Here is a 26,736-nt window from a genome sequence, read left to right as displayed (position 1 = left end):
TCCACAGCTGCAGCGGGGTGGGAGCTGGGAGAGAAGCTGGGGCTGGTGGCGTTTGTTTGGATGCCTTTCACAGCGGTGCAGGAATGTTCCGACCACCTTTGCTGGTTAATGGTGTCAATGGGCAGATGCCTCAGGAGGCAGGTGTGAGATTTGCCGCTGGGGTACGGGCAGGGCAGTTAGAGCTGGAAGTGAACTGCCAGGTCTTATCCATCTTCTGGTCAAAGCAAAATCCGTTCCTCATGTCTATTGTCTACTTGTTTATCCGGTCTTGTTTTTAAAGCCCTGTGCAACAGAGCGTCCAGCCTTCTGCAAAGGAGACTATTCCCGTTGCTCATAAATCTGCTCTCAGGAAGCTGTTTCCAAGATTAAAGGCGAAACGTTTCCCCTCTCTGGTTTCATGCCCCGGCTCCCAGTTCCCTCCCTGCCATAATCACCAGGTCTCCATCTCCTCCCAGCAGCTGACGGTTCACGTGGACACATGCTGAGGTTCTCCATACCCCACACCAAGACCCTGAAAGCCTCTGTGCCACATCTGCCCCAAGAAGATCTGTGGTGGGACACTTTGGCCCTGGGGTGTGCTCCTCAAGTGCTGGCAAATGGCTGAGCCGGGCTTTGGGCAGGCAGTTGTGTCATGGGGTTTAGAAAACGGTCTCTGCCGCAGTTTCCTCTTGGCCGGTTGAAGAGCTGCTCAGAGCGCTGACTGAGCGTTTGGCCATGGATGGTCATCATCTGGGCACGGCCCATGTGGTTTTGGGACAAGCTGTGGATGCACTGGAAGCGGACTGGAGTTCGGGGTCTGTTGTGGGCATCGTACCCCCTCTGCCCGGAGCGATCGTTCCTGGAACTGCGATAGTGAGCCCTGGTGGTGAGCCCAGTCCCGGGTCTGCAGAATCCCTCTGGTGTGTGGACAGGGATTTCTAACGGAGGAGGGAGCGAGGGAAGGAAACACACAGGACATCTGGGCTCACGTGGGAATCCCAAACCTCTTGGCTGCAGCACTCAGCCCTTCATTAGTAAAGCTTGGAGAAGACCCCAAGTCTTTTCACCAGACCCTAAAATAAGACAAAGTCGAGGCACCAGTCACAGGCGAGGCTGATTTCTTGGCAGAGGCCGCTCTGTGTGATGGAAGAGGCAGGATGTGGCTTTCCCCAGCCCCCCTGGGCATGACAGCGGGGGAAGGCCCCAGTTCTCCCGTTCTGGGAGCTCTGGGGGGCTTTTCACACCAGCCTTTGATGTCCCTTCCAGCTTTCATCGCCCTCGACCCTGCTGTTCCCAGGGCCATTTGGGGCAGCAGCTTGGTCTGGCAGGGGAAGAGGCTCCTGAGAGGGACCCTTCTCTTCTGCCCACCCCTGTCCCCTGAGGTCACCCCGTCACTTCTCTGTGCAGGTTGGCTAATCCTTCCCTCGGCTCCGTCATCTGCTGGGACTTCAGGGGAGTTGAGGATCTGGACAGGAAAGGTGCTTGCCTTCAGCCCTTTAGCTGGCCTCTCCTAATGCCCTGTGCCACAGCTGCTTGCTATCCTAAAAAAGGAAGGGAAAGGCTGAAAATAGCATAATCCCAGGAAAACTGGAACAATTGCTGTTGTCGAAGTCAAGTAGCTAAAATGAACCCACACTGGAAGCAAGTTGGGACTGCTGAAGGTAGGGAACACTTAGAGATGGCCTGTTGGGGGAAACCTGCCTGCAGCAGAGCTGCATCCGTTCTGCAACCTGCTTCTTTTTGAGAGCTGCAAGAGAGAAGCGCTCTCAAAGCCTCTTGGTAGCACAGAGCCAAGTGCAGTGACCTCCACTGTGATGGGTCACGTAGTGTCTGCGAGGCAAGAAAGCAGCCTGCAAATGGGAAGGAATACACGAGAATCGGCTCTGTGCTGGTCCTGGCAGCTCTCTTCGGCCTTTAACGTGGTGGCCAGGGGATGGCCACCGGCAGTGGAAAGGGCTTTGGGATTTTGCAGACATGAAGGTGGAGTTTTCCGCAGCTGTGTCTGTGTGATCATGCCTCATCCTTTCGTGGTTGCTCGAGATCCACGGAGATCTGGGAGAAAGCCGTGGGGGACCTTCCCCCCGCCAGCCAAGCTCGGTGTCTCCTCACCTGGCAGTCGTGCCGCCTTCTCTTTAGAAAGGGTCGAAGGCTTTCACTGTGAGAAAGGTGCAGATTTGGGCACAGGTTGTTCTGTAAAAGAAAATGAGTTTGTGTTACCTTCCTCTGCCAGGGCCAGCCCACCACTGTGGCCCCGTGGCTGCTGCCCTGCTTTGTGTGCTCAGGTCCAAAGCTTTCTGCTGGTTACTCACTCTCTTTTTGCTGTTCTGTTTGTTGTGGGTTTTTTTTAATTCTAGTCTTGGTTTCTTAGTTGCTGATGGGATGTGCTTTTTTCCCTCTCTGTCGTCATCCCGGTGAAACTACTGGGTGCCTGCGTTCCCCGCTGACGCCCCTGGTGGGGCTCCCCGTGACCCACCTCCCGCGGCTCGCTCAGGCCCCAGGGACAGTGCCGGACCCTCGAGAGCGCTCCTGCTGCAGGCCTGTCTTGCACAGTCTCTCGGGTGGACTTGGACGTTTCAGATTTGATTTAAATCAGGACCGAAACTCTAAAACGCCACTGTTCTCCAAAAGGAACCAGAGGGCTCAGTTTGGGACAGCTGCCCTTAGGGCTTGGCCTGGCCACAGGTCCCAGTGCCCCTGTTTCCCAGTGCCCCTGTAGCAGCTGCAGGGTCCTGGGTATGTTTCTACTGAAGCTCAATCCATGACCTGTCAGATCTTTAGCAAGCCAGGCTTTCCTGAACTGACCTCCCTGTGTCTGCTCCTCGCTGCTCCAGTGAAGAGCCCAGGCAGCTCCTGTATTTACTGCTGCCTTCCTCTGCACGTATTCTTCCGTTATCTCTTCCCTTTCCCTTGTTGGTTGTTAAAAATATACTTGACGCTCTCTAACTGTGTTTTTGTGAAGGTTCATGTGAGTTAAGTGTGTGCCCCGGGTACGTATAGACTGCAGAGAGCACGTGGGAGCTTCCCAGCACAGCAGCCCTGTTCTGCCGGCACGCTGTGCGCTCTGCGTGCTGCTGACTAATGCCCTTTCTCCCTTCCTTGCTGCAGTGGCTGAAGGATCCCGGTCCCCGCCATGAGAAGAGGACCCTCTTCTGTGACATGGTGTGTTTCCTGTTCATCACTCCCTTGGCTGCCATCTCCGGCTGGCTGTGTCTGCGTGGAGCCCAGGATCATTTGCAGTTCAACAGCCGACTGGAGGCCATCGGGCTCACAGCACTAACTATAGCACTTTTCACAATCTACGTCCTCTGGACGCTGGTAAGTGCCCGCTGCCCAGGGCCATGTTCCTGTTCCAAGGGAGATCCAAGATCCACATCGGTGCAACCAGCCATTTCTGACTCCCCTTGTGAGAAAACCTTGGGCTCTTCCTCTGACCGTCCATTTAATTGTCTTCAAATGGGAGCTGCTGGAGTTGTTGCTGAGAATGAGAAACCAGTTCCTGATCATCTGCTTTCCAGGCGGACGTGGCAGCCGTGTTCCCTGGGGTGGCATGTACCGGACGCAGACGTGCCCAAGCATGGCTGGGGCTGGGTGGGAAGTCTGGTGCTGGGGGCAGGCAGTGGTCCAGCTGTTGTGCCTCTTCCTATTTTTGAGAAGAAACACAAACTTGGTACCTGGGTGGTTTAGAGGAAAACTAAAATCTGGCAAATTTTGACCCTTAAACAATCTGCCATCATGTCCCTCCATGCTCTGTGCTGCCCAGCACAGGTTGGCCGTGCCCGAAGGATGTGCAGACTGGTCGTTGGGGTGTCTGTGGCCCACAGCTAAACAAGTTCCTACATAAGGTTTTTAAGATGTCAGTAGCACAGAGAGGTGTGTGCAGGGAACACTCTGGCCCTGGGGAGACCTCTGACTTCTCTCTCATACTGGGCTTTTGGCCCTGGCCCACTGCTGCGGCTTTACAGCTGCGCTGTCGGGGTTGGAGGCACTGGGGATCAGCGGGGACCTGCACTTGGCACTGTCGGGGTGTTGAACTGGTCTGTGCTGGGAGAGCTTCCTGCAGGTGCCTCACTTTGCATCTTTTTGGATGTGCTGAATTGGGCAGCCAGCAGCTTGCAGCTTGGGGCCAGTCCAGAAGAACAGGAGAGCGAATGTGGATTTGGTGTGTAGCACATCGGGGAGCACCCCCAGCTGAGAGCCCAGAGGAGCAGCTGGGCTGGGGAGCAGCTCCCTGCCCTGCTGCTCCCCGAGCCCTCAGGGCTCCCTTGGCCCTGTTCTCTCGGGGGGCTCCCATTCAGTTTCCCCCTGTTTCCCATTCAGTTCTTTCGTGTTCTGTTGCTAGGTGGGTTTCTGGGTTTGAAGACTCATTTTAGCTCTTCTGTTCAAAGCCCGGTGTGTGCCCATGCCCTGTTGGTGCCTTTTTCCAGCTGCTTGCTGGGAAGCACTGTTTTGGGAGGGGAAGAAGTGCGATTCCTGGAGCAGAAACAGTGGGACCTCAAAAAGCTGCAGCTCTGTGTGCTGCAGAAACGTCACAGCCCGTTTCCCTGCCATCCCGTGCTCTGATCTCCGAGTAAGAGCTTTCCCTGGGGTTAGGACATTCCTTGCAACTCTCCCACAGGGACTCAGGTGCCGCAGGAGGGTGAGTTGGTGCTGCAGCCTTTGCTCGGGGGGCAGGGGGGTACCTGCAGCGAGAGTGCCTGATCGATGCTGCAGAACATGCAGCAATTGCAGCGCACAGGTCTCTGCTGCTGCACGTACGTGCTGCATCAGGTTCGTTTCTGTAGAAAGCCAAGCTAAAATTGGGAACCTTCAGAGGAAGTGCGTCCGTCTTCTCTGTCCCAGGACTGGTCTGGGGGAGCTGGAAATCTGGAGGAAATGGAAAAACGTGGTGGTTTTTTTAATGAAATGACGAGTCCTGACTAAAGCGGCTTTAGTTCTGGTGTGCTTCATATTTGCTTGCACAGAGAAGGTCACATGTGAAGCCCCTTTATTCACACTTACCGTATCCAGCCGCAGCTCTGCGCTGCCGCGGGGCTGTGCGGAACACGGGGCCGTGGGGCGAGCGGGTGAAATGGCTGTAATGGGCGTGAGGGTTGCGAGAGAGCCCGTGGCCAAGGTTGCAGCTTCTTCCTGTGGAGCAGGAGCTTTCCTTGAGGTTTGCACCGTTAGCTCCCCACTCACGTGCTGTCTCTGAAGACTGCGAGATGCAGTTGCTTGTTCGTCAGCAAACCACCTTATTCCCACCGTTGTCCCTCTACAACAGGAAAAACGGGAGCGTGCACATCACTGAGCCAAGTCACCTCAGTGCCGTGGCCCAGCTCATAACAGATGTCTGAGACCTGTCCAAAAGTCATAGCAATACTGACTTTTCCTTGTCAGATATTCTTCCTGGTACTTCCTACTTGCCCGCCGAATGTTTTCCCTACTTCTACAAAGTACAAAAGCTGGGTTCTGATGAGTGGCCGACTGGATTCAGTATTTAATTTTCTCGCTCACAATTTCTAGGAAAATAAGTAGGGGGAAAATACATGCTGGTTTTGTTCCTTCCTCAAGAAAGTCTAGAAAAGTTTAATTTCAAAGCTACAGAATCAACAGGAGCCGTGAGAAAATCTGTAGTGCTGTTCATGATTGCAAAAGGACCCAGCAAGGAGGTCCAGCCCGCTGGAGAAACACAGCTCGAAGCTCCCCCTTGCAGGGCTGCTCTGAAACTGCAGGGCCAGCTCATGGCTCTGGGCCAGGCTGGTTCAGGTCCTCTCCAGCCTTTGTGTCTTCTCCTGTCTCCCTCCGGGTGGACAAGTCTCCCAGGCCAGAGCACTGTCAGGGAAAATTATCCCAACCAGTGTCCTATTGTTGCAGACCACGGAGAGAAGGCTTTTGTAAAGGGTGGAGAAGATCCACCAGGATCTGTGAGATGGGAGAAGGCCGGTTGGGCTGTTCAGCCTGGAGAAGAGAAGTCTCTGGGGAGACCTTCCAGCACCTTCCAGTACCTAAAGGGGCTACAAGAAAGCTGGAGAGAGAGGGGATTTGGACAAGGGTGTGGAGTGGCAGGACACGGGGCAATGGCTTTACACTGGAAGACGGGAGATTTCCATTAGATTTAAGCAAGAAATTTTTCACTCTGAGGGTGGTGAGGCACTGGAGCAGGTTGCCCAGAGAAGCTGTGGCTGCCCCATCCCTGGCAGTGTTCAAGGCCAGGCTGGCTGACGCTTTGGGCAACCTGGTGTAGTGGAGGGTGTCCCTGCCCGTGGCAGGGGGGTTGGAACTGGATGATCTTTGAGGTCCCTTCCCACCCAAACCATTCCATGATTCTATGGATTCAACCACTTGAGGCTGGTCCTCTTGAGAACCCCTCGTGTTGCTCAGACAAGGTGTTCGCCTCAACCTGTGGCTATGGTGAAGAGGTGAGTTGTGGTTCCTCCCCACTGTGTCTCACTGGTCTGGTACACAAACCCAGCTGAGCAAATTCTGTCCCTCTGCCGTGGTGCTGCCCAGAGAGCCCCTTTGGCTGTGCCATGCTAAGCCTGGTGTTACCAGGAATTGATTGATTCCTCGTCAGATGCTTGGGACATAAAATCATAGAATGGTTTGGGTTGGGAGGGACCTCAAAGACCATCTAGTTCCAACCCCCCTGCCATGGGCAGGGACATCTTCCACTCCACCAGGTTGCTCAAAGCCTCATCCAACCTGGCCTTGAACACTTCCAGGGTCAGTGCTGTCTCCTTTGCCCAAGGGTGCTGATGGATTGACAAGGAACATGCGGAGGGCGGATGGGTGACTGCATCTCACCAGCCTTCTGCAGGCTCTGGCAGTTGGGATGGGGTTTGGTAACCAGACCGATGCGTTATCGCCCGCCAGGTTTCGTTCCGCTACCACTGCCAGCTGTACTCGGAGTGGCGAAGGACCAACCAGAAAGTCCGCTTGATGATCCCTGCCTCGCGGAGCCCTCACCCCGTGCCCCACTCTCTCCTCTCTGTCAAGCTCATGAAGAAGACCGCGGACGAAACCACCGTCTGAGCCGTCCCTCGGCCGCTGCGCCGCGTGGCTGCGGGGCGGGCGGAAGCGAAGAGACCCGGGTGTCCCCGCGGGCGCAGGAAACGCGGCAACGGTGGAGGCGTTAGGAAACAATCATCCCACCCGGAGGGACTTCGTGGTCAGCACATGCTTCATACTCTGGCAAATGGACCAATAATTCATGTCCGTCATGTGAAACGGCCCAAAGGAGCCAGATGGCAGAACATGCCTGTCTGCAGGGACACCTTCCTGTAACTACCATACATGGAAAATATCTCCCTATATATATATATCTATATATAATATTATTTTTTACTGGCCATGCATATTGTGTTCCAGTCCTTTTGTGTTGATGTTCTAAGCTTCAGTATAGAAGCCGGCAGCCTGATCTCATTCCGAGGTTAAATCTATGCCTTTTCTCCAAATGAGCATATAAAGGACACTTTTCATCCACTGTTCTTGAAAGTCCCCTTCTCCTTTGCACTAAACTGGTTTTGATAATACTGCAGCAGCCTTTCCCATTACTCTTTGGTCTCTTCTCGTGGTGTTTCTGTCCTTTCTAGAAAGTTGTGTGTTTTTAATAATTATTATAATCCCAGAAGGAGTAAAATGACGTAATACTGAATGGAGACGTTTTGTATTGTAAAGTACTGTAATTTTGAGAATTTCGAAATAAGTTTCAAAACGAGAAAATCTTTTCCCGTGCAGACATAATCTCACAAAATGCTTTCCTTGCAGGTCCTGGCTCATCCCCAGGGCTCGGATGCACTCAGCTCTCGGTGTGTCTGGCAAAGGCAGATGGAGGATCTGAGGGTGAGAAGCGATGATGGCTCGTGCCAGCTCAACCCACCACAGCCTTTTGCTTTTAAGATTCAGAAAGGAGCTTTCCTGACCCCAGGAGGTGAGAGTTGGGAGTCTCTTGTTTGCTGATGTCCTTTCACCATCTTGAGGCTGGACCTCCCTAGCGCTGGTTGCACACACACGTACCTTACGGGACAGGCCGTGCTCCGCAGCCGCTCGGCGGGACGCGGGTGGTCTCGGCTGTCTCTGCGCGTTTTATTTGCACATTCCTGGGCAGCAGCCAGAGGAGCTGCTGTCGTGGTCCATCCCTGAAAGCGCTGCCTCTTGTGTCCTCTCACAAAACACCGCAAGTTCTCCGGTTTCCAGAGAACAGCTCTGGGTCCCTTCTCCTGCGGGGCTGATGTTCCTCCTCCTCCTTATCCACCTGTGTTTCCAGCACATCCAGCTAATGGCTCCCTGTGTCTTGGGGTGCCCAGTCTGCCAGGGGTCTCCCTGAGTTTGGCTTTAGCCCGTGTGTCTCTGCTGGCTGCCCACCCTGCCAGACGGTGCCTGTGCTCGGTGCTGTGCTCTCCTGAGCCCCACCAGTGGAGCCGGCCAGCAGGACACTGGCGTTGGCACTGCCCGGCTGAGTGCTCCAGAGGTGTGTGCAGCTGCTTGGCGTGAGGCTTGGCTCTCGCTCCTGTCGATGGTGAGGGCAAATAGCAGAGAGGAAGCAGATTCCAAGATGCCATGGCCTTGTCCTTGCAGTGGGTGGTGGTAGTCACACGCTGTGTCCCTCTGCTCCTTTGCTGAACCTGAGTGGGTCAGTCTGATGCCCTGCTGGGTTGGGACCTGTAATTTCTTCAGTCCAAAGCACCACGTGCCATTCCCCCTTCCCTTTAGCTGCAAAGCAGGATGTTTTTCCTTTCGTGTCCCCTGTTCCTTGACCCTGGGCTGGTGGCACAGCAGCAGAGGCCAGTGCCCTGTGTCTGCCCGTAGGATTGCTCCAGCCCTGGGGCCTGATCTATGTCTGCTCTCCTTCATCTCCTGTGCCAGGGTTCCCATGCAACTGGGTGATATCCCAGCACGTCTTGCAGCAGCCCCTCTCTGCCCACCTGTGGGTTGTCTGAGCTGGTCTCTGTTTTGAGCTTGAGGGTCTCATCACAGGGTGAACGTCTTCTGCCACAGCCAGGCTGTGCGTCTCTGCTGCCCTCTGCCAGCCTCCCTGCCTGTCCCTTCCCTTCTGCCACGTACCCCTGGGCACCTTCCCTTTTCCCTGTCGTGCAGGGATGAACTGGCCCCGGTGCTCGTGGAGGAGAGTGCAGAGAGGCCTCTCCAGCCCAGCCATGGTTACGGTCCCTGCACCGCAGCAGCATCCTCCTTCCAACCAGCTCGGGCAGTGGAGCTCCCGCACGCTGCCTCCCTCTGCACCCCCCTTCCCTCGCAGCGAGCGCTGCGCCACTGCTCTGTGCCTTGTCCTGGGGCACCCCTTCCTTCAGCCCCTCCCCAACAAACCCCGTGTCACCAGGACATTCCCAGTGAAGGAAAACGTCAGGGTTTAGTTAACCCTTCCCAGCCCCGCCGCCTCCCAGGAGCTTGGTCTTGTGACCCGTCTAGTTCTGGCAGGTAATGAAGGATGTGCGCTCCCACACCACCTTCCCCCAGTAAGGATTTCAGGAGCCAGTGTTTCAGCTGGGAAACCCTCTGTTGATCCAAACACACAACTGTGAAAGCCAGAATTCCCTGGGGGGGGCAGCTGGGGCCCGGCCCTGTGCTGCTGAGCGGCCGCGGCTTCGCTCTCCGCTTCCTTGTCTTTAGTTGCCAATAACTGGAGTTGGTGCACGTGCCCCTGGAAACCCGAGGGCGACTCTTTTGGGTCTTCCCCTCCTTCCCGGAGGAGACGTTCAGCTTATGGATGTGGGAAATCAGTGTCTGACCCGCCGTGTGCCAGCGTCACGGGGAAACGGGCTGTGCAATTATGTAAATAAAAGTGAGACAAACTTGGGGCTGCTGCGTGTTACTGGAGGAGATGGGAAGGTCTGAAGAGCCCAGGCTGGCTGCCTGGTGGCCAGCCCTGTGTGCCAGCTTCCCAGGGTGCTGTGGGCAGCTTTCCTGACCTGCCCCTGGCAGAAGGTTTCATATTTGAGCTGAAGCTGGACAAAACCCAGGGCTTTTTGTTGGTTATGGGCAGGTTTCTCTTGTCTGTGCACAGAAGCCTCCCTGGTGCGGGCCAAGCAAGGAGGTGATGTTTGGGCCAAGGGAGTCCTTTTGGCCCCTCAGAGGGTGGGCGTGGGGCTGCACAGTGGCACCAGACCTGCATTGCAGAGCCCGGGGGCTGTTGTCTCCTGGCTGCAGGGGGTGCCCGGGTTTTGGGGAGGGGGTCTGGCTGCAGAAGGTGGAGCTCTCTGCAGAGACCCGGGCACTGGGTGCGGGTTTGCCAGATGTTCGGGGTTTTTGGAGCAGCCAGTGCCAGGCCCGGTGCTGGTGCCCAGCCTGAACTGCGGGCACGAGCCAGCTCCCGTGGCTCGGAGCTGTGAATCGGCCTTGGAGCTGTGCCACGGGCACAAGTTGGTTGCGGCTGCTCCGGTAACAGGATTTTCCATCTTGCCCTTTGGAAACGTTTTCAAGGCAAACCCAGCTGAGGTGCGGGAGGGCTTTGTCTTTCCACCACGGATGGCCCGTGGGAAGAACTGGTGCGTGCTTCTCGCCGCAGGCTGCGTGCCGTCGTGCCTTCCTCCTGCTGCAGCCAGGTTTTTTATTAGGATTCTGTTTTCCCTCTTCCAAGTCTTGTGGCTGCTTTCTGCGTGGGGCCGTGTCCGTGAGTCCTGCAGGGACCCGTCTGTCCTGGCCCCCCTGCCAAAGGGCTGCTTCCCTGGGGAAGGGGCCAGGGGACTCCCCCCGCCATGGCCCGCCCCGCTGGCCGTGGCTCAGCCCTGGGGGCGGCTCGGTGCCCTTCAGGGCTCGCTGGCTCAATGGGGCTTTGGCACCTCTTGGGTGCCGTTTCCTGGTGCCCTCTGCTCTCCCTCCCCCTCCCACACAGGCACGGAGCCGTTCTGGAAAAATAACATTTAATGGAATAAAAACACGATAGAAAAATTCCCATGAAACATAGTCTAACCCCCCTCCCCCACCCCAAAACACAACTCCCCTCCTCCCCCAGCCCACCCCCCCCCTTGTGGTGCCTCCCCCCGAATAAAAACACAAGAGAAAAGTTCCCATGAAACATAGTCTAACCCCCCCCACCCCAAAACACTCTTCCCCTCCCACTCTGAGTGCCCCCATCTCGCTCTAATCCCCCCCGGCCACCCCCGTGCTGCCCGCCAGAGCCCTGCGCTTGCCGGGGGGCTCTGCCCAGCTGCTCGCCCCCCGCTTCATCCCGCGCCGTTCTGCCGTGGGAGGCTGGGATGGTGGCAGGTCCCAGCCCGCGTCCTCCCACGGCTCCTGGGCCTCCATCCCGCGGATGAACTCATCGATGTAGAGGATGGCATCGCTGATCTCGGGGATGGAATAGGAAGGGGAGAGGAGTTCGTCGGGCAGCTTGAGGAGGGTGATGTAGGAAGGGGGTACCACTGCGCTGGTGCCACCAGCGTCCCCAGGCATGGGGACACTGGTGGCACTGTCCTGGTTGAGCCCCGCTGCCTCGAGGGTGCACCTGAAGAGCCGCAGGGCCTCTTCGAGCAGCACGTCCTCGGGCAGCTGGGGGCTGCCAGCCGGGTCCCCCAGGTCTTGGTGTTGTGGGGCAGGAGAGGGTCTGGGTGGGATGTCGCTGCCCGGCGGGATGCTTCTGCCCAGCGGGATGTTTCGGCCCAGGCTTTCTGGCGCAGGGATGGCAAGATGGTGGTGCGGTTGGCTCTGGCGGGTCTGTTGTGCCCAGGCCGGGGTGGTCCAGCAGCCCCCGGGGCCCCACAGGGCAGCAGGCGGCACTGGAGCAATGCCATGGCCCAGCATGGAGGCGCTGGGCCACGGCAGGATGGTGCTGCTCCAGTGCGCTCTGAAGCAGCGGGGTTCATAGCTGCAGCCGCACTGACGCCGGTTCAGCCCTGGGTGGGTGAGAGGGAGCCGTGCTGGGCTGGGCTGGGGGGACCCTCAAGGGGCACCCACCCAGCCAGGGGGGGACAGTGGGGATGCTGGGAGTGCCCAGGGGTGCCAAAGGCGCCGGGCTGGCAGAGCAGACAGGGGTGCTGTACCTGCTGGTGGGGCTGGGGGGGCCATCCCCACTCTGGGTGCCCAGGCTCCGGGTATGCGATGTTCCTGCCCGGGCAGGTGGCACAGGATGGCTGAGGCTGGAAGAGAGACGGGAGCCACGAGATGGCACCTCCGCTCTGGCCCCAGGAGCGTCCCCGGGCTGCAGGGTGGGTCCTTACCTCGGGGGGGGCAACATCTCTGGTGGCCCAAAAGGCTGAAACAGCCACGGTGCCAGGCTGGGCTGGGAGCCCCACGCAGAGAGCTGCGCTGCTGCCCACGCCATGGTCCGTTCTGGCAGTTGGGCACTAAGGACTCTCTGGGTGTTCCGGGACGGAATGTTGGGGCTCCCTGTGTTCCGCCCCTCCCCCAACTGCCGCCCCAGCTCCTCCTGGAGAGGGAGAGGATTCCAGGGGCCGGGGTGGCCCTGGCCCCTTCAGGTGGCCCTCGGGGGCTGTAGGTGCAAGTGCTTTTTGCTTTAAATGGTGTTTTTCAAGGGCAGAAAGAACAAGTTCCTCCAGCCAAGCTGTGCGGGGACCTGGCTCATCCCTGATGAGATGCTGGGGCTGTTTGTGCTCTAGAGGACCCCAGCGATGGGGTTGGCACCAACAAACTGACATGTCAGGGGTGGGGTGTTCGGTGTCAGATGGTACACGCTGACTTCTGCTCCCTGCTCTGCAGCTGTCCCATCTTCCCCGTGTGTTTGGGACACTCGGTCCACCTTCCCTGGTGGCACTGGACCTGCACTGCAGAGCCGGCTTAGAAAGGCTGCGCTGCTTCTGAAGAGGAGGGGTGGAAATTGTTAAGTTGCATTTTAAAATTGCCACTCAAAACACTGCAAAAACAGTGTTTGAACATGTTTCCAAGGCTCTGGACAAGGCCTTAGCCTTGGGCAAGACCTTGGACGAGTGCCTCGTTTCCTGGACAAGCTGGCAAATCCAGAGGGCTCCGGGCTCGTTTATATTAAAAGAAAAAAAGTTTTAAAAGAGAGAGCACCACGTTCCTGGGAAGACGGCTCACTTCAGTCCTTTACAATAAAACTGTGCTGCAACACAGCAATCTGCCCAGGACGAGGAGAAGAAAAAGCAGCAGAACAGCATACAAAAAGCAGAAAGCCCAGAGCAAGGGCTCACCGTTAACGCCCCAGATAACAGCAGGATTTGTTTGAAAAAAGAATGTGCCAAACCTGAGCAGAATTTGTTTGAAGTGTCTCTGACACAGACCAGCATTGAGAAAACCTGTTTACTGCGGTGCCTCCACAGCCCGTTGCTGCAGCCTTTTCCCCAGGAATAGGGAGGATCTCTAGGTCTGACCGACACCGTGCTCTGCCTTTGCTGCCAGGACAGGCTCCGTGTCCAGCCGTGCGGCAGCGACGCGCCGTCCGTGCAGGCTCTGGGCATGGGACAAAATCTCCTGGCTCAGGTTGTCTCCCTGAAACGTGCCCCTTGGAGGACCCACGTTAGTCCAGCCTGGCTTTACAAGGACCTCTGTGTTCCCGAAGACTTCCTACCTGCACAAGAAGAGAGCTGAATTTAAACTCCCGTGAGTCTTCATGGTGCAATCCTGCATGAAATTGTTACATTTCTCACCAAAATGCTGCAATTATGCAACTCAGCTGCCAAAGAAACAGTTGATTATGGTTTTATTTTTTCTAGTGGCACAGCAGAAAGGAACTCATTAAAGCTTTTCTCACTCTCCAAACCACAAAATTCCAGTGAAGAGGACCCAGGGCACCAATCTGTTGAGAAATCCGGCTGCCTGAGGTCAAAACAAACGTGGAGGTGGAACAACACGCTGAAAACCCCAATCCCGGGATCAGTCCGGCCGGAGAGCAATCCCTGCCGTGACCCACCGCGTGGCGCACGGGGAAACGTTGCTGAAAGATGCAGCAGATCTGAAACGAGCCGCGAGCGCTGTGGGGGAGCCCTGTCTGCCGCCAGCTTGTGAGCATGGAACGTCGTGACGGACGTGACGAAACGTCCTCTGTGCCACTGTCTGACCCACAAACGAGGAAACGGCGAGGGGGGAGAAAGCAAAGCACTGGGGCAATGCAGATGTGGGAGGAACGGGGAAAGGGGGGCTGGTCTGGAGAAAGGGGCTTTGGGGAGCGTTAGCGGGGGGCCCGACGGAGGAGAATCCTGCCCAGGACAGCGGGGCTGCTCTGGCCGACAGGCAGCCGGACCCGCACACCGGACCCGCCTGCAATTGAAATCAGGGCAGGGGGGCAGGAGAGTCAGGGGCTGCGTTCCCCTTGCTCTGGCCGTGCTGGGCCACGCGGGGTTCTGCAGCTGGGGGGTCCCAGAGCCACCCCGGGGACCTGCGGCTGCCTGAGGGTCCCACAGCCACGGAGGGTCCTGTCCCGCCGCGCTCGCTCCCTTCCCGATACCGAAAGCGGAACAGCCCGAGCGCCCGTGCCCGGCGCCCCGGCCATGGCGGCAGCGGAGGAGCTGCAGAAGGAGGCGATTTGCTCCATTTCCCTGGACTTTTTCTGCGCTCCGGTGATGCTGGACTGCGGGCACGACTTCTGCCGAGCCTGCATCTCCCAGTGCTGGGCCCGGGCCGCCGTCCCCTCCTGCCCCCAGTGCCGGGAGACCTTCTCCGGCCGCAGCCTCCGGCCCAACCGGCTGCTGGGCGACATCGCGGAGAGGCTGAAGCAGCTGGGCAACCCGGGGGGGACGAGGTGAGGCTGCGGGGACGCCTCCGCGCTCCTTCCTGGGCCATTCCTCGTGGGATGCAGATGGATGTTGCAAACAGGTAGTTAAGACAGGATTGAACGGGAAGGTAGGACAGACGGCGGTGAGCAGGCACGGGGCTGGGTCGGACGAGCGCACTGACCAGCTCTGGTTTACCATGACCAGTCCCATGGGTAAACTCCATCCACTTCTGTGGAAAAAGCCGACCTGTGAAAGGGAGGTCGGGGCTGGAGCGGAGGGAAGGGCTCAAAGAACGGTGAAGGGAAGCGCTGCGCACACAGACTCTGCCGAGGACGCTGAATAAAACCTCTGGAAAAGCAGCTGTGAAAGTCACAGCTCGCTCCAGGGTGAAGCCCACCCCTTCTCCTGGCTCTGTGGCCAGAAGCCCACGGTGACCTGCTGGGTCTGGCTGTGGTGCTGCCGCAGGGGTTGATTCCAGCTCTTGCCAGACCCGTACCCAGCTGCCTTCGGCTCCGGCTGTGGGATCTTGCCTTCCTCCCAGTGTGCTCGTGGAAAGGCAGAGCCGCAGCCCTGCAGAGGTAAGCTCTCCCTGCAACATCAGCTTTGGCACCAGGAGCTGAGGACATGCTGGCACCAAGGTGTGGGCAGCCACTCGGAGACCTCGTCCGTTCTTACCAGGATTCGCCCCCCTTCTGTGCACTGTCCGGAGCGGGAGCTTTGGGATCGGCTCCTTGGACAGTCCCCTCTGCTGGATTGCTGGTCCCACAGATGTGCAGAGCCCAGATGCAGTGGGATGTCCCGTGCCCCTGCAGTGCCAGAGAGGTTGATGAGCCCATCCCTTAGTGCCAGGGTGGGATATACCCAGAGCCGCGACTCTTCCCAACTACTGGAGTAGACCAGGGAGACCCAATGCTCTGCCTGTGCCCAGCTGCCACCACAAAGGTGACAACTGAGTTGGCACTAAGGTCCAACCAGCAACATGGCTGGAGAAGACGAAATCTCGGCTGCACCCAGGCAATGTTCCCCTTCACCTTCTCTTCTCTAAGAGCAGGAGTTAGCAGGAGAGGACAAAGCAAGGGCCCTGGGAACGGGGACCCCCACCTTTTCCAGGTCTAGCATGTCCTTGGAATGTCATTTCCCCAAAATGCCAGTTCTCCGGAGCAGATCTGGAAGGGATGTCCTCTGAGGAGTGGCTGAGCCTGAGCACTCCGGGTTTGTCTCACTTGAGGAAAAGGAGGCTGAGGGGCGACCTCATCGCTCCCTGCAACTTCGTAGGGAGGAGACGTGGAGAAGGAGGTGCTCTTCTCCCTGGGATCCAGGGCCAGGATGCGTGGGGATGGTTCAAAGCTGCACCGGGGAGGGTCAGACTTGGCATTCAGAAGCAGGTCTTTACCGAGGGGATGTTCAAACACTGGAACAGGCTTCCTGGAGAGGTGGTCGATGCTCCAGGCCTGTCAGTGTTGGAGAGGTGTTTGGACAATGCCCTTAACAACGAGCTTCTAATTTTTCATTAGCCCTGAGTTGGTCGGGCAGCTGGACTAGATGATTGTTGTAGGTCCCTTCCACCTGAACGAGTCGAGTCTATATTCTGTGAGGAAAAGGAGACCTTGATGGGGGAGGATGGGAGAACAGCAGATCTGTGGGAACTGGCTCGCCTGTGGACTTCAGACACTTCTCAGTTTCTTGCCTCTCGGCTGTCCCTCTGGCTTTTGCCAGTGCTCTGCTGTAAGAAATGTGCTTAATGCACATGTCAGAGAACTGGGAACAAGGCAAGGAGAGGCCTTGGACGTGTGGAGAAGATAAGCGTTATCATGAGCTCCAGCACCCAGCTACGTTTGGCTGGTTTTGAACTTAATGATTAAGCTTAATTGAAAAAAGCCAGCGACGCTACTCCAGCACCTTTTAAGGAGTCTGAACCTGCTGTATTTTCCACGGCCTTGTACACAGTAGCTCCGCAGTGCCCCGGCACTCGCCCTGGGGCCACCACCTGGCACGGAGCTCCTGCATGCACCGAACCTCTGTGATCCCTGTTGTCTCTGCAGCCCCAGCTGTGGGGTGGAGGGCATGAAGGAGACTCTTTGGTGGTGTCCATCTCCAAGCCCTGCCAGTGCTCCCACTTGGTGGCCAGAGGAACCACGCGAGCACAAGCTGGCAGGACGCTCCCAGTTCCCAGCATCACGACCCAAGGTGATGGTGTTCGCCTTTCCAGCCCTCCCCTGCCACCCACGCTCCCTCCGTGTCAAGGGCACAGCTTGAGCCATGAGCCCATCCCCACCCACAGCCACGGGTGCAGCCTCTCCCTGCGACATGAAGCCAGGCAGAAAGCAAAGATCGGGGCTTCGTTTTCAGCGTCAACAAATGCTACTTGCCCGCCTGTAAAGTCCAGGCAGACCTGGATGACCCTGGGGAGGCAGGCAAGGTGCAGGGGGGTCCAGTCAGGGTCGGTGAAAGCATGGTATTGTCCAAACCACTGCCCCACGGCCCAGATCCCTTCCTGGGGTGTAAAACTGAGGACCCCCTTCCTCCTGACAGACTCCCGGGCCACCCCCACAGCCCACCAGTCCCCTCCCTCGGCCACCTCCACCTGCCAGCAGTGCCTGCCCGTGGCGAAGCCCTGGCTGCCCATCACGCACGGCTCCGTGTCGAACCGCTCAGGGTTGTTGGGCAGCGAGGTCCACTCGTCGCCCCGTCCCACGCCTCTCTGGTCGCCAGCCAGGATGAGGAAGGGGTTGGCGGTGTCGGGGTCCAGGATCACGTTGGCTGGGGACAGAGGAGGAGAAGCTGCTCAGGACAGGCAGCCCCAGAGGTGCCCCAGGGCTGCACCCACCCCAGCAAGGGAAGGGACAGGGTGATTTCCTTTCCCCTGCCCAGAGATGTCCGGTGTGGGGTGGACGATGTTACCCTTGTACTGGCCTACCCCAGCCTCAACGTTGCCCTGATCCTGCCCCTGCTCCTGATCCACGAGCTTCCACGCGATCCCTGGCCAAGGGGACCCCACTTTGCTGGAGGAGGATGCACTTGAGTGGATGGGTGCACATTTGCTGTGCAGGCACCCGGACCTGAGCCTGGCTGTCTCCAGTGCTGCAAGAGTAAAACGGGCACATCTGGGCACAAACCAGTGCGACAGACGTTACCCAGACCCCAGATTCCTGTTTCTCTCTGTGGACAGCAGGGGAAGCCAAGGATGGCAGCTCAGGTGTCTCTGGTGTTGGTGGTGGGTCTCCAGCACAAGGAATTCAGCTGAGGGTGTTGCAGCCACCAAGTGTCAACCCCATGACAAGCCCCCGGTGCTTTGACCCTAAAGGGCTCTTCCACAGCAGAAACAGGATGCCTTTCTCCCCTCAACAGAGGACAGTTCCATCTCCCCTTCCAAAACCTCACCTCTTCCACTCATCTCCTCCACCTCGTTGGCCAAGGTCTCCCTCTTTTCTCTCTCCATCCTGGATACCAGCATGTCTCCAGAAAATCAACAGGAGAGGAGGCAGGATTCCCTGTTGAAAGTGGAAATTGCAAGACTCAGAGACTGCCTGAAGAGGATCAAGAAGCAGAAGGAATGATGGAAAAGTCAGAGCACTTGGAAAATTTTTAGACGGCCAGCACCCACCTGCAGGCTGACTCCAGAACAGGAGGTTTTGGATGGCTCTGAAGGTCTTCGGTCTGCTCTCCGCTCCCCTGAGCGCCTCATCAGCTCGTGGCTGGACTGGGCTCGCACACCATTTCCAGCTTGTTTGAGTGAGCAGATCCAAGCCCAGAGGGGCTGGATGTCCCAGAGAGCACAGCTCGGAGTCGGGCACCTCCGCCTCTCTGTGGGACCACCGGAGCTTCCACCTCCCCTCCTCTTGGTGCCCGCCTCCCGTGCCCTGAAGCTGTTGGCAGGACCGTGACCTCATCTAACATTGAATTTGGGAGCTCCCTGCCCACGCTCCTGCAGCGCGCCCGTCCTGTTTGCATCACGGGGTCTGCCCCGTCTCCCCTCCCCTTGGCCAGCTGCGGGGGGCTGGTAAGAACCTTCTGCACGGCTGGGAGAGGCTGTATCTTCCCGCGGCAGGATGCTCGGAGCCCTCCTGGGCCAGCAGCAGCTCCACACGCACCTGCAGCCCTGTGGGATGTCACCGGGGGCCACCAGCCACGCACCAGTGGCCGTGCTGCGGGGGGCCGGGCTGCGGGCTGTGCCGAGGGCAGAGGCCCGGCCCCTCACAGGCGCTGCTTGCCCAGGCCTGTCGTGCTGCCAGCGGCTCTCGGGGGCAGATGTTGGCAGGGCGAGCGCTGCCGCCATTGCGCAGCTGGTGTCGGGGGGGCAGCAGGTGCCGGGCTTTGCGTCCCACCTCTCTGTTCTCCCGGCAGCTCTTCGTGTGCCCGGGGGCGACGGCCCCGCTCCTGCGGGCGGGGAATTCGGGAAGCGGCCCCGCTCCGCTGTGTCGCAGCGCTGAAAGCCCCCGGTTCCGCACAGAAAGCAGCGCGCCGGGAGCCTGCGGCCGGAGCGCTCCGCTGCCTGGCGCTGGGACAGGGGCCCGGCGGGGCAGCGCTGGCACAGGCCGGCTCGGAGGGGCTCTGCGGCCAGGGGCCGCTGCTGGGGGGTGGCGCGGGCACGGCGCGGCGGGGGCTGCTGCTGAGCCTCCCGCACGGCAGCGACCCGGCGCCGCCATAGTGCCGCGCGCGGGGATGACGCACGGGCGGGGACGGAGCACGTGACGGGGGCTCGACTCTGGCGGGCGGCTCGAAAAGGCCCGGCTGAGGCCAGAGCCCCTCCCAGCGGCGGGCGGGGCCGGGCGGAGCCGAGCGGAGCCGAGCGGGGCCGAGCGGGGCCGAGCGGAGCCGAGCGAGGCCGAGCGGGAGCCGAGCGGGGCCGAGCGGGAAACGAGCGGGAGCCGAGCGGGAGCCGAGCGGGGCCGAGCGGAGCCGAGCGGTCTGTGTGAGGGTGCCGCGGCGCTGCGGGCCGTGTGTCCGGCTGCGGGAGGCCCTGAGCCCTCGGGGCTCGCTGGGGCAGCGCGGGGCTCTGCCGGGCCAGGCCCGCAGGAAGGGCCGGGCCGTGGGGGCGGGCAGTGCCGCTGCCCCGCGGAGCGTCCGCGCCCGGGGCTGGGCGAGGGGCTGCTGCAGCCCCCCGTGCCGTGCCGGGGCTGCCCGAGCGGGCACAGGAGGCCGGTGGGCGGCCCTGGCACCCGGGAGAGGTGCCGTCCCTGCTCGTGGCGCCTCAGGGCTTCTCCCTCTCCCGGGCCCCTCCCGAGTGGCATCTGGGAGGGACGCGGGACGGAGCGGGATGAGCAGCAGCTGCTGCCCCGACGTGCGGAAACAGACCCCACCCCTCGGAGCGGTGCCCAGTAGGTATGTTCATGGCAGCGCCGGGCGCACGGGGGAGCGCCCCGCCACAAACGTGCACCCCCGCCGTAGCAGTTTTCTTGTATTTACCCAGACACACTCATAACCCCCCCGAAGGGCAGTCTCTGTCCCGGGAGATCATTTCCACAGCCCCCGCCTCAGGATCCGCCCCAGGCTCCTCCTCGACACGCCTCCTGGTGGTCGTGGGCAGGGGTCTTCGGGATGAAGGCCGTGGGTCTTCCTCACTGTGTGTTTTCCCTTCTTCCCTAAAATTTCTGTTTCGACTGAGCTTGCAGAGCCAAATCGGTTCCCAGCCTGGCCTGGCCTTGAGTGGACACCTGGTTGTCTCCTACTTGCTATTGTTTGAAGACAAATGTTGGTTCTTGTCAGTCCTTATCTCTCCTCTTTGGCTTTTCTTTCTCCCTACGGGTCACGAGTTACAACCTTGCTGGCATTTATTTTGTCTCTCTTACCGGCTCTCTTTTCGGGTTTTTCGTTTTGGTTTTTTTTGTGGTTTTTTTTTAGTGTTTCACAGCAGGGATTAGTATTTGATAACTTCTAACATTTCACAGAGCTATTTCACAGAGCTGTGTATTTCCCAGAGTCTTGTGCAGTCTTATGCCTATTCTTATACCTACCCATAGAAATAACAGCTAATATAGTCTTATGTAGTCTTATCCCTACTCCTACACCTATCCCTGTGTCAGCCCCGGCCGCGCTCTGCAGCGGGAGCAGCGCTGGTCCCGGCCGGGGGCAGGAGAAAACCGCCCGTGGGCTGTTGTCTCCTGGCTGCGGGGGGTGCCTGGGTTTTGGGGAGGGGGTCTGGCTGGAGAAGGTGGAGCTCTCTGCAGAGACCCGGGCACTGGGTGCGGGTTTGCCAGATGTTCGGGGTTTTTGGAGCAGCCAGTGCCAGGCCCGGTGCTGGTGCCCAGCCTGAACTGCGGGCACGAGCCAGCTCCCGTGGCTCAGAGCCGTGAATCGGCCTTGGAGCTGTGCCGCGGGCACAAGTTGGTTGCGGCTGCTCCGGTAACAGGATTTTCCATCTTGCCCTTTGGAAACGTTTTCAAGCCAAACCCAGCTGAGGTGCGGGAGGGCTTTGTCTTTCCACCACGGATGGCCCGTGGGAAGAACTGGTGCGTGCTTCTCGCCGCAGGCTGCGTGCCGTCGTGCCCTGCTCCTGCTGCGGCAGGTTTTTTATTAGGATTCAGTTTTCCCTCTTCCGAGTCTTGGGGCTGCTTTCTGCGTGGGGCCGTGTCCGTGAGTCCTGCAGGGACCCGTCTGTCCTGGCCCCCCCGCCAAAGGGCTGCTTCCCTGGGGAAGGGGCCAGGGGACTCCCCCCGCCATGGCCCGCCCCGCTGGCCGTGGCTCAGCCCTGGGGGCGGCTCGGTGCCCTTCAGGGCTCGCTGGCTCAATGGGGCTTTGGCACCTCTTGGGTGCCGTTTCCTGGTGCCCCCTGCGCTCCCTGCCCCTCCCACACAGGCACGGAGCCATTCTGGAAAAATAACATTTAATGGAATAAAAACTCAATAGAAAAGTTCCCATGAAACATAGTCTAACCCCCCCACCCCAAAACACTCTTCCCCTCCCACCCCCGAGTCCCCCCATTCCCTCTAATCCCCCCCGGCCACCCCCGTGCCGCCCGCCAGAGCCCTGCGCTTGCCGGGGGGCTCTGCCCAGGTGCTCGCCCCCCGCTTCATCCCCCGCTGCTCCGTCGCCCCCCACAGCTCAATGATGTCAATCCCCAGGATTTCTTCCAGGCTCTGGGTGCCGTTGGTGGTCTCTGGGCTGGTGTAATCAAGGTGGAGCAGTTGGTCAAGCAGTTCCGGTAACTGGCAGTCACAGGGTGAGATGGCTGCGCTGGTGGCACCAGCATCCCCATGCCTGGGGACCCTGGTGGCACCATCCTGGCTGGCCCCCAGCTCCTGGGCCTTCATCCTGAGAAATCTGGCTGCTGCCAGAGCCCTGTGCTTGCTGGGGGGCCCTGGCCAGGTGCTCGCCCCCCGCTTCATCCCCCGCCGTTCTGCTGTGGGAGGCTGGGACGGTGGCAGGTCCCAGCCCGCGTCCCCCCACAGCTCCTCCGCCTCCACCCCCAGGTAGATTTCTCCCAGGCTGCAGGTGCCATTGGTGGTGTCGGGGATGGTGTAGCCGGGGTACAGCAGCTCGTCCGGTAGGTCCAGGGAAGGGAAGTCACAGGGTGAGTCGGCTGTGCTGGTGCTACCAGTGTCCCCAGCCATGGGGATGCTGGTGGCACCAACGTCCCCAGCCATGGGGACGCTGGTGGCACCATCCTGGCTGATCATCAGGTGGCACAGGGTGGCTGAGGCTGGAAGAGAGACGGGAGCCATGAGATGGCACCTCCGCTCTGGCCCCAGGAGCGTCCCCGGGCTGCAGGGTGGGTCCTTACCTCGGGGGGGCAACATCTCTGGTGGCCCAAAAGGCTGAAACAGCCCCGGTGCCAGGCTGGGCTGGGAGCCCCACGCAGAGAGCTGCGCTGCTGCCCACGCCATGGTCCGTTCTGGCAGTTGGGCACTAAGGACTCTCTGGGTGTTCCGGGACGGAATGTTGGGGCTCCCTGTGTTCCGCCCCTCCCCCAACTGCCGCCCCAGCTCCTCCTGGAGAGGGAGAGGATTCCAGGGGCCGGGGTGGCCGTGGCCCCTTCAGGTGGCCCTCGGGGGCTGTAGGTGCAAGTGCTTTTTGCTTTAAATGGTGTTTTTCAAGGGCAGAAAGAACAAGTTCCTCCAGCCGAGCCGTGCGGGGACCTGGCTCATCCCTGATGAGATGCTGGGGCTGTTTGTGCTCTACAGGACCCCAGCGATGGGGTTGGCACCAACAAACTGACATGTCAGGGGTGGGGTGTTCGGTGTCAGATGGTACACGCTGACTTCTGCTCCCTGCTCTGCAGCTGTCCCATCTTCCCCGTGTGTTTGGGACACTCGGTCCACCTTCTCCTGGTCCGTAGTCCCTGCACGCCCGAAACTGCAGTCGCCTCGTCTGTGATCCCCTGAGCCTGTGCCTGGTGTGTGTGGGCCTGGAGCAAGACAGATTTGTAGCGCGAGGGCTTGGTGTCTCCTGGGGTGACACGTTGGGCGCTCTGCTGGACGAGGTTTCCTGCCCAGCTTAGGCTGCCGTCCCGTCCTTTGCCGTTAACGCTCCGCTGTCGGCACAGCCGTGTCGTTGGGCTCATGTTTGGCCTGGGCTGCCGAGAGGGTGAGAAATAGCTGTGAAGTCCAAATGAAGACAGACCTGTGCTCCACCTTCTTTCTTGTGCCCCTCCTTGCACTGGAGCCAAAGGTTTTGCCAGGCCCTTTTTCTGCAAACCCAGAAATTGCCTCTCAGTTCCCATGAGCCCAGGCAAGCAGCTGGAAGGCGGTTCCAGCCCAGCCTTGCAGCCAGGAGGCAGAAGGTAACTCCTGGTTTTTGCCTTTAGGGGTTGCTGGAAGCTGGTGAAGAGCAGCCGTGCCTGCGGCGTCGGGGAGTTACCGCAGCTGGAGTTGGTTTGTGGGCGCGTGAGAGTTGTGTGTGCCCGTGGGACAGAGGGGAGGTCGCACGTGGGGCTTTAATTTCGGTGTTTTCCTGTTTTCGGTTGCCTCAGCGCGGTTCTCTCCAGATGCTGCATCCGAAATGTCTGTCGGGAGGAGCTGGGAGCCCTTCGGGTGCTTCTGCTGTTGCCAAGGGTGGGCAGGTTGCATGATCAAGCCAGGCTGCTGTGAGAAGAGCTTTTGGCTGATTGGGTATTAGTTAGTTTTGGAGTGAAATATGAGGAATGCAAAATACTATTTTCAACTTCAGCTTGGCGGAGGGAGGGAGGGAAGGAGGGAAGGAAGGAAGGAAGGAAGGAAGGAAAGAAATGAAAGAAATGAGGCCCTGGGGATTAATGAAATGATGTCACTGATGTTTTTGTGGGGCAATAAGCCCAAAGTCAGAGTGCTTTTGACTCGCTGTGCTCAACTGAGGTCACCGACTTTCACATCTAATCCCTTCTCAGGGCACTGGCTCGGCCGTTTGATGAGGTGGAGCCTCAGGTGAGCTTCCCAACAGCCCCTGGTGAAGGGTCTGAGAGTGGAGCACGATGCCCCTGGGATTGCCAGCTGTGCCGCAGCCTCTCGGGCACCGAATCGGAGCAGCTGCCGTCTGTGTGTCGTGCATCTGCGCAGCCGGTGCCCCCCGGTGTGATGGGCACCCGGCCGCACGCAGCCCAACGGCTGGTGCCACCCGTGGTTGCTGGAGGACGCAACAGAGCGTCCAGCCTTCTGCAAAGGAGACTATTCCCGTTGCTCATAAATCTGCTCTCAGGAAGCTGTTTCCAAGATTAAAGGTGAAACGTTTCCCCTCTCTGGTTTCATTCCCCGGCTCCCAGTTCCCTCCCTGCCATAATCACCAGGTCTCCATCTCCTCCCAGCAGCTGACGGTTCACGTGGACACATGCTGAGGTTCTCCATACCCCACACCAAGACCCTGAAAGCCTCTGTGCCACATCTGCCCCAAGAAGACCTGTGGTGGGACACTTTGGCCCTGGGGTGTGCTCCTCAAGTGCTGGCAAATGGCTGAGCCGGGCTTTGGGCAGGCAGTTGTGTCATGGGGTTTAGAAAACGGTCTCTGCCGCAGTTTCCTCTTGGCTGGTTGAAGAGCTGCTCAGAGCGCTGACTGAGCGTTTGGCCATGGATGGAGCAGTTAAAGGTCATCATCTGGGCACGGCCCGTGTGGTTTTGGGACAAGCTGTGGATGCACTGGAAGCGGACTGGAGTTCGGGGTCTGTTGTGGGCATCGTACCCCCTCTGCCCGGAGCGATCGTTCCTGGAACTGCGATCGTGAGCCCTGGTGGTGAGCCCAGTCCCGGGTCTGCAGAATCCCTCTGGTGTGTGGACAGGGATTTCTAACGGAGGAGGGAGCGAGGGAAGGAAACACACAGGACATCTGGGCTCACGTGGGAGCGATGGAGCAGGGTGGAATCCCAAACCTCTTGGCTGCAGCACTCAGCCCTTCATTAGTAAAGCTTGGAGAAGACCCCAAGTCTTTTCACCAGACCCTAAAATAAGACAAAGTCGAGGCACCAGTCACAGGCGAGGCTGATTTCTTGGCAGAGGCCGCTCTGTGTGATGGAAGAGGCAGGATGTGGCTTTCCCCAGCCCCCCTGGGCACAACAGCAGGGGAAGGCCCCAGTTCTCCCGTTCTGGGAGCTCTGGGGGGCTTTTCACACCAGCCTTTGATGTCCCTTCCAGCTTTCATCGCCCTCGACCCTGCTGTTCCCAGGGCCATTTGGGGCAGCAGCTTGGTCTGGCAGGGGAAGAGGCTCCTGAGAGGGACCCTTCTCTTCTGCCCACCCCTGTCCCCTGAGGTCACCCCGTTCAGCCTGGAGAAGAGGAGGCTCCGGGGTGACCTTATAGCGGTCTTCCAGTACCTCAAGGGGGCCTACAAGAAAGATGGGGAGAGGCTGTTCAGGAGGGCCAGTTGTGATAGGACAAGGGGTAACAGTTTTAAAATAGAGGGAGGTAGGTTCAGGTTGGATATTAGGAAAAAATTTTTTACCATGAGAGTGGTAGAACACTGGAACAGGTTGCCCAGAGAGGTGGTGGATGCTCCATCCCTGGAGACGTTCAAGGCCAGGTTGGACGAGGCCCTGAGCAACCTGATCTAGTTGGAGATATCCCTGTTCCTTGCAGGGGGGTTGGACTAGATGACCTTTGAAGGTCCCTTCCAGCCCTAACCATTCTATGATTCTATGATTCTATGGACAGGAAAGGTGCTTGCCTTCAGCCCTTTCGCTGGCCTCTCCTAATGCCCTGTACCACAGCTGCTTGCTATCCTAAAAAAGGAAAGGAAAGGCTGAAAATAGCATAATCCCAGGAAAACTGGAACAATTGCTGTTGTCGAAGTCAAGTAGCTAAAATGAACCCACACTGGAAGCAAGTTGGGACTGCTGAAGGTAGGGAACACTTAGAGATGGCCTGTTGAGGGAAACCTGCCTGCAGCAGAGCTGCATCCGTTCTGCAACCTGCTTCTTTTTGAGAGCTGCAAGAGAGAAGCGCTCTCAAAGCCTCTTGGTAGCACAGAGCCAAGTGCAGTGACCTCCACTGTGATGGGTCACGTAGTGTCTGCGAGGCAAGAAAGCAGCCTGCAAATGGGAAGGAATACAGGAGAATCGGCTCTGTGCTGGTCCTGGCAGCTCTCTTCGGCCTTTAACGTGGTGGCCAGGGGATGGCCACCGGCAGTGGAAAGGGCTTTGGGATTTTGCAGACATGAAGGTGGAGTTTTCCGCAGCTGTGTCTGTGTGATCATGCCTCATCCTTTCGTGGTTGCTTGAGATCCACGGAGATCTGGGAGAAAGCCGTGGGGGACCTTCCCCCCGCCAGCCAAGCTCGGTGTCTCCTCACCTGGCAGTCGTGCCACCTTCTCTTTAGAAAGGCTCGAAGGCTTTCACTGTGAGAAAGGTGCAGATTTGGGCACAGGTTGTTCTGTAAAAGAAAATGAGTTTGTGTTACCTTCCTCTGCCAGGGCCAGCCCACCACCGTGACCCTGTGGCTGCTGCCCTGCTTTGTGTGCTCAGGTCCAAGCTTTCTGCTGGTTACTCACTCTCTTTTTGCTGTTCTGTTTGTTTTGTTGTGGGTTTTTTTTTTAATTCTAGTCTTGGTTTCTTAGTTGCTGATGGGATGTGCTTTTTTCCCTCTCTGTCGTCATCCCGATGACACTACTGGGTGCCTGCGTTCCCCGCTGACGCCCCTGGTGGGGCTCCCCGTGACCCACCTCCCGCGGCTCGCTCAGGCCCAGGGACAGTGCCGGACCCTCGAGAGCGCTCCTGCTGCAGGCCTGTCTTGCACAG

The 26,736-nt window shown here is 58.8% G+C and overlaps 2 protein-coding genes across 2 annotated transcripts in view; one reads left to right on the top strand and one right to left on the bottom strand.

The window, feature by feature from the left end:
• The first annotated feature begins 3,008 nt into the window (after positions 1–3,008).
• Positions 3,009–26,736, top strand: part of LOC147526698 (butyrophilin subfamily 1 member A1-like) — a 50,247-nt gene continuing 26,519 nt past the window's right edge. The window contains 1 exon segment of the mRNA XM_086627490.1: positions 3,009–3,294. Within this exon segment, the coding sequence (XP_086483616.1) occupies positions 3,058–3,294 (237 nt within the window). The 5' untranslated portion in view covers positions 3,009–3,057.
• LOC147526699 (E3 ubiquitin-protein ligase TRIM7-like) lies at positions 16,442–18,485 on the bottom strand. The gene is made up of 3 exons (XM_086627837.1): positions 18,208–18,485; positions 17,985–18,094; positions 16,442–17,363 (listed from the first exon to the last, which is right to left on the bottom strand). The coding sequence occupies exons 2-3, from the start codon at positions 18,055–18,057 to the stop codon at positions 16,843–16,845; spliced, it is 594 nt and encodes a 197-aa protein (XP_086483963.1). The 5' UTR covers positions 18,058–18,094; positions 18,208–18,485; the 3' UTR covers positions 16,442–16,842.

The sequence above is a fragment of the Tauraco erythrolophus genome, chromosome 28, assembly GCF_009769465.1.
Source record: "Tauraco erythrolophus isolate bTauEry1 chromosome 28, bTauEry1.pri, whole genome shotgun sequence".
Lineage (NCBI taxonomy): Eukaryota > Metazoa > Chordata > Aves > Musophagiformes > Musophagidae > Tauraco > Tauraco erythrolophus.
The sequence above is the reverse complement of the archived record's forward strand: the minus strand, read 5'-3'. Positions and strand labels throughout refer to the sequence as shown.

Bases quoted from the DNA above. Each gene is read 5' to 3' on its own strand.
- LOC147526699 (XM_086627837.1), bottom strand. From the start codon at position 18,057: ATGCTGGTATCCAGGATGGAGAGAGAAAAGAGGGAGACCTTGGCCAAC. The intron at 17,364-17,984 runs GTGAGGTTTTGG...CTCTGTCCCCAG, and splicing joins GGAGGAGATGAGTGGAAGAG to CCAACGTGATCCTGGACCCC.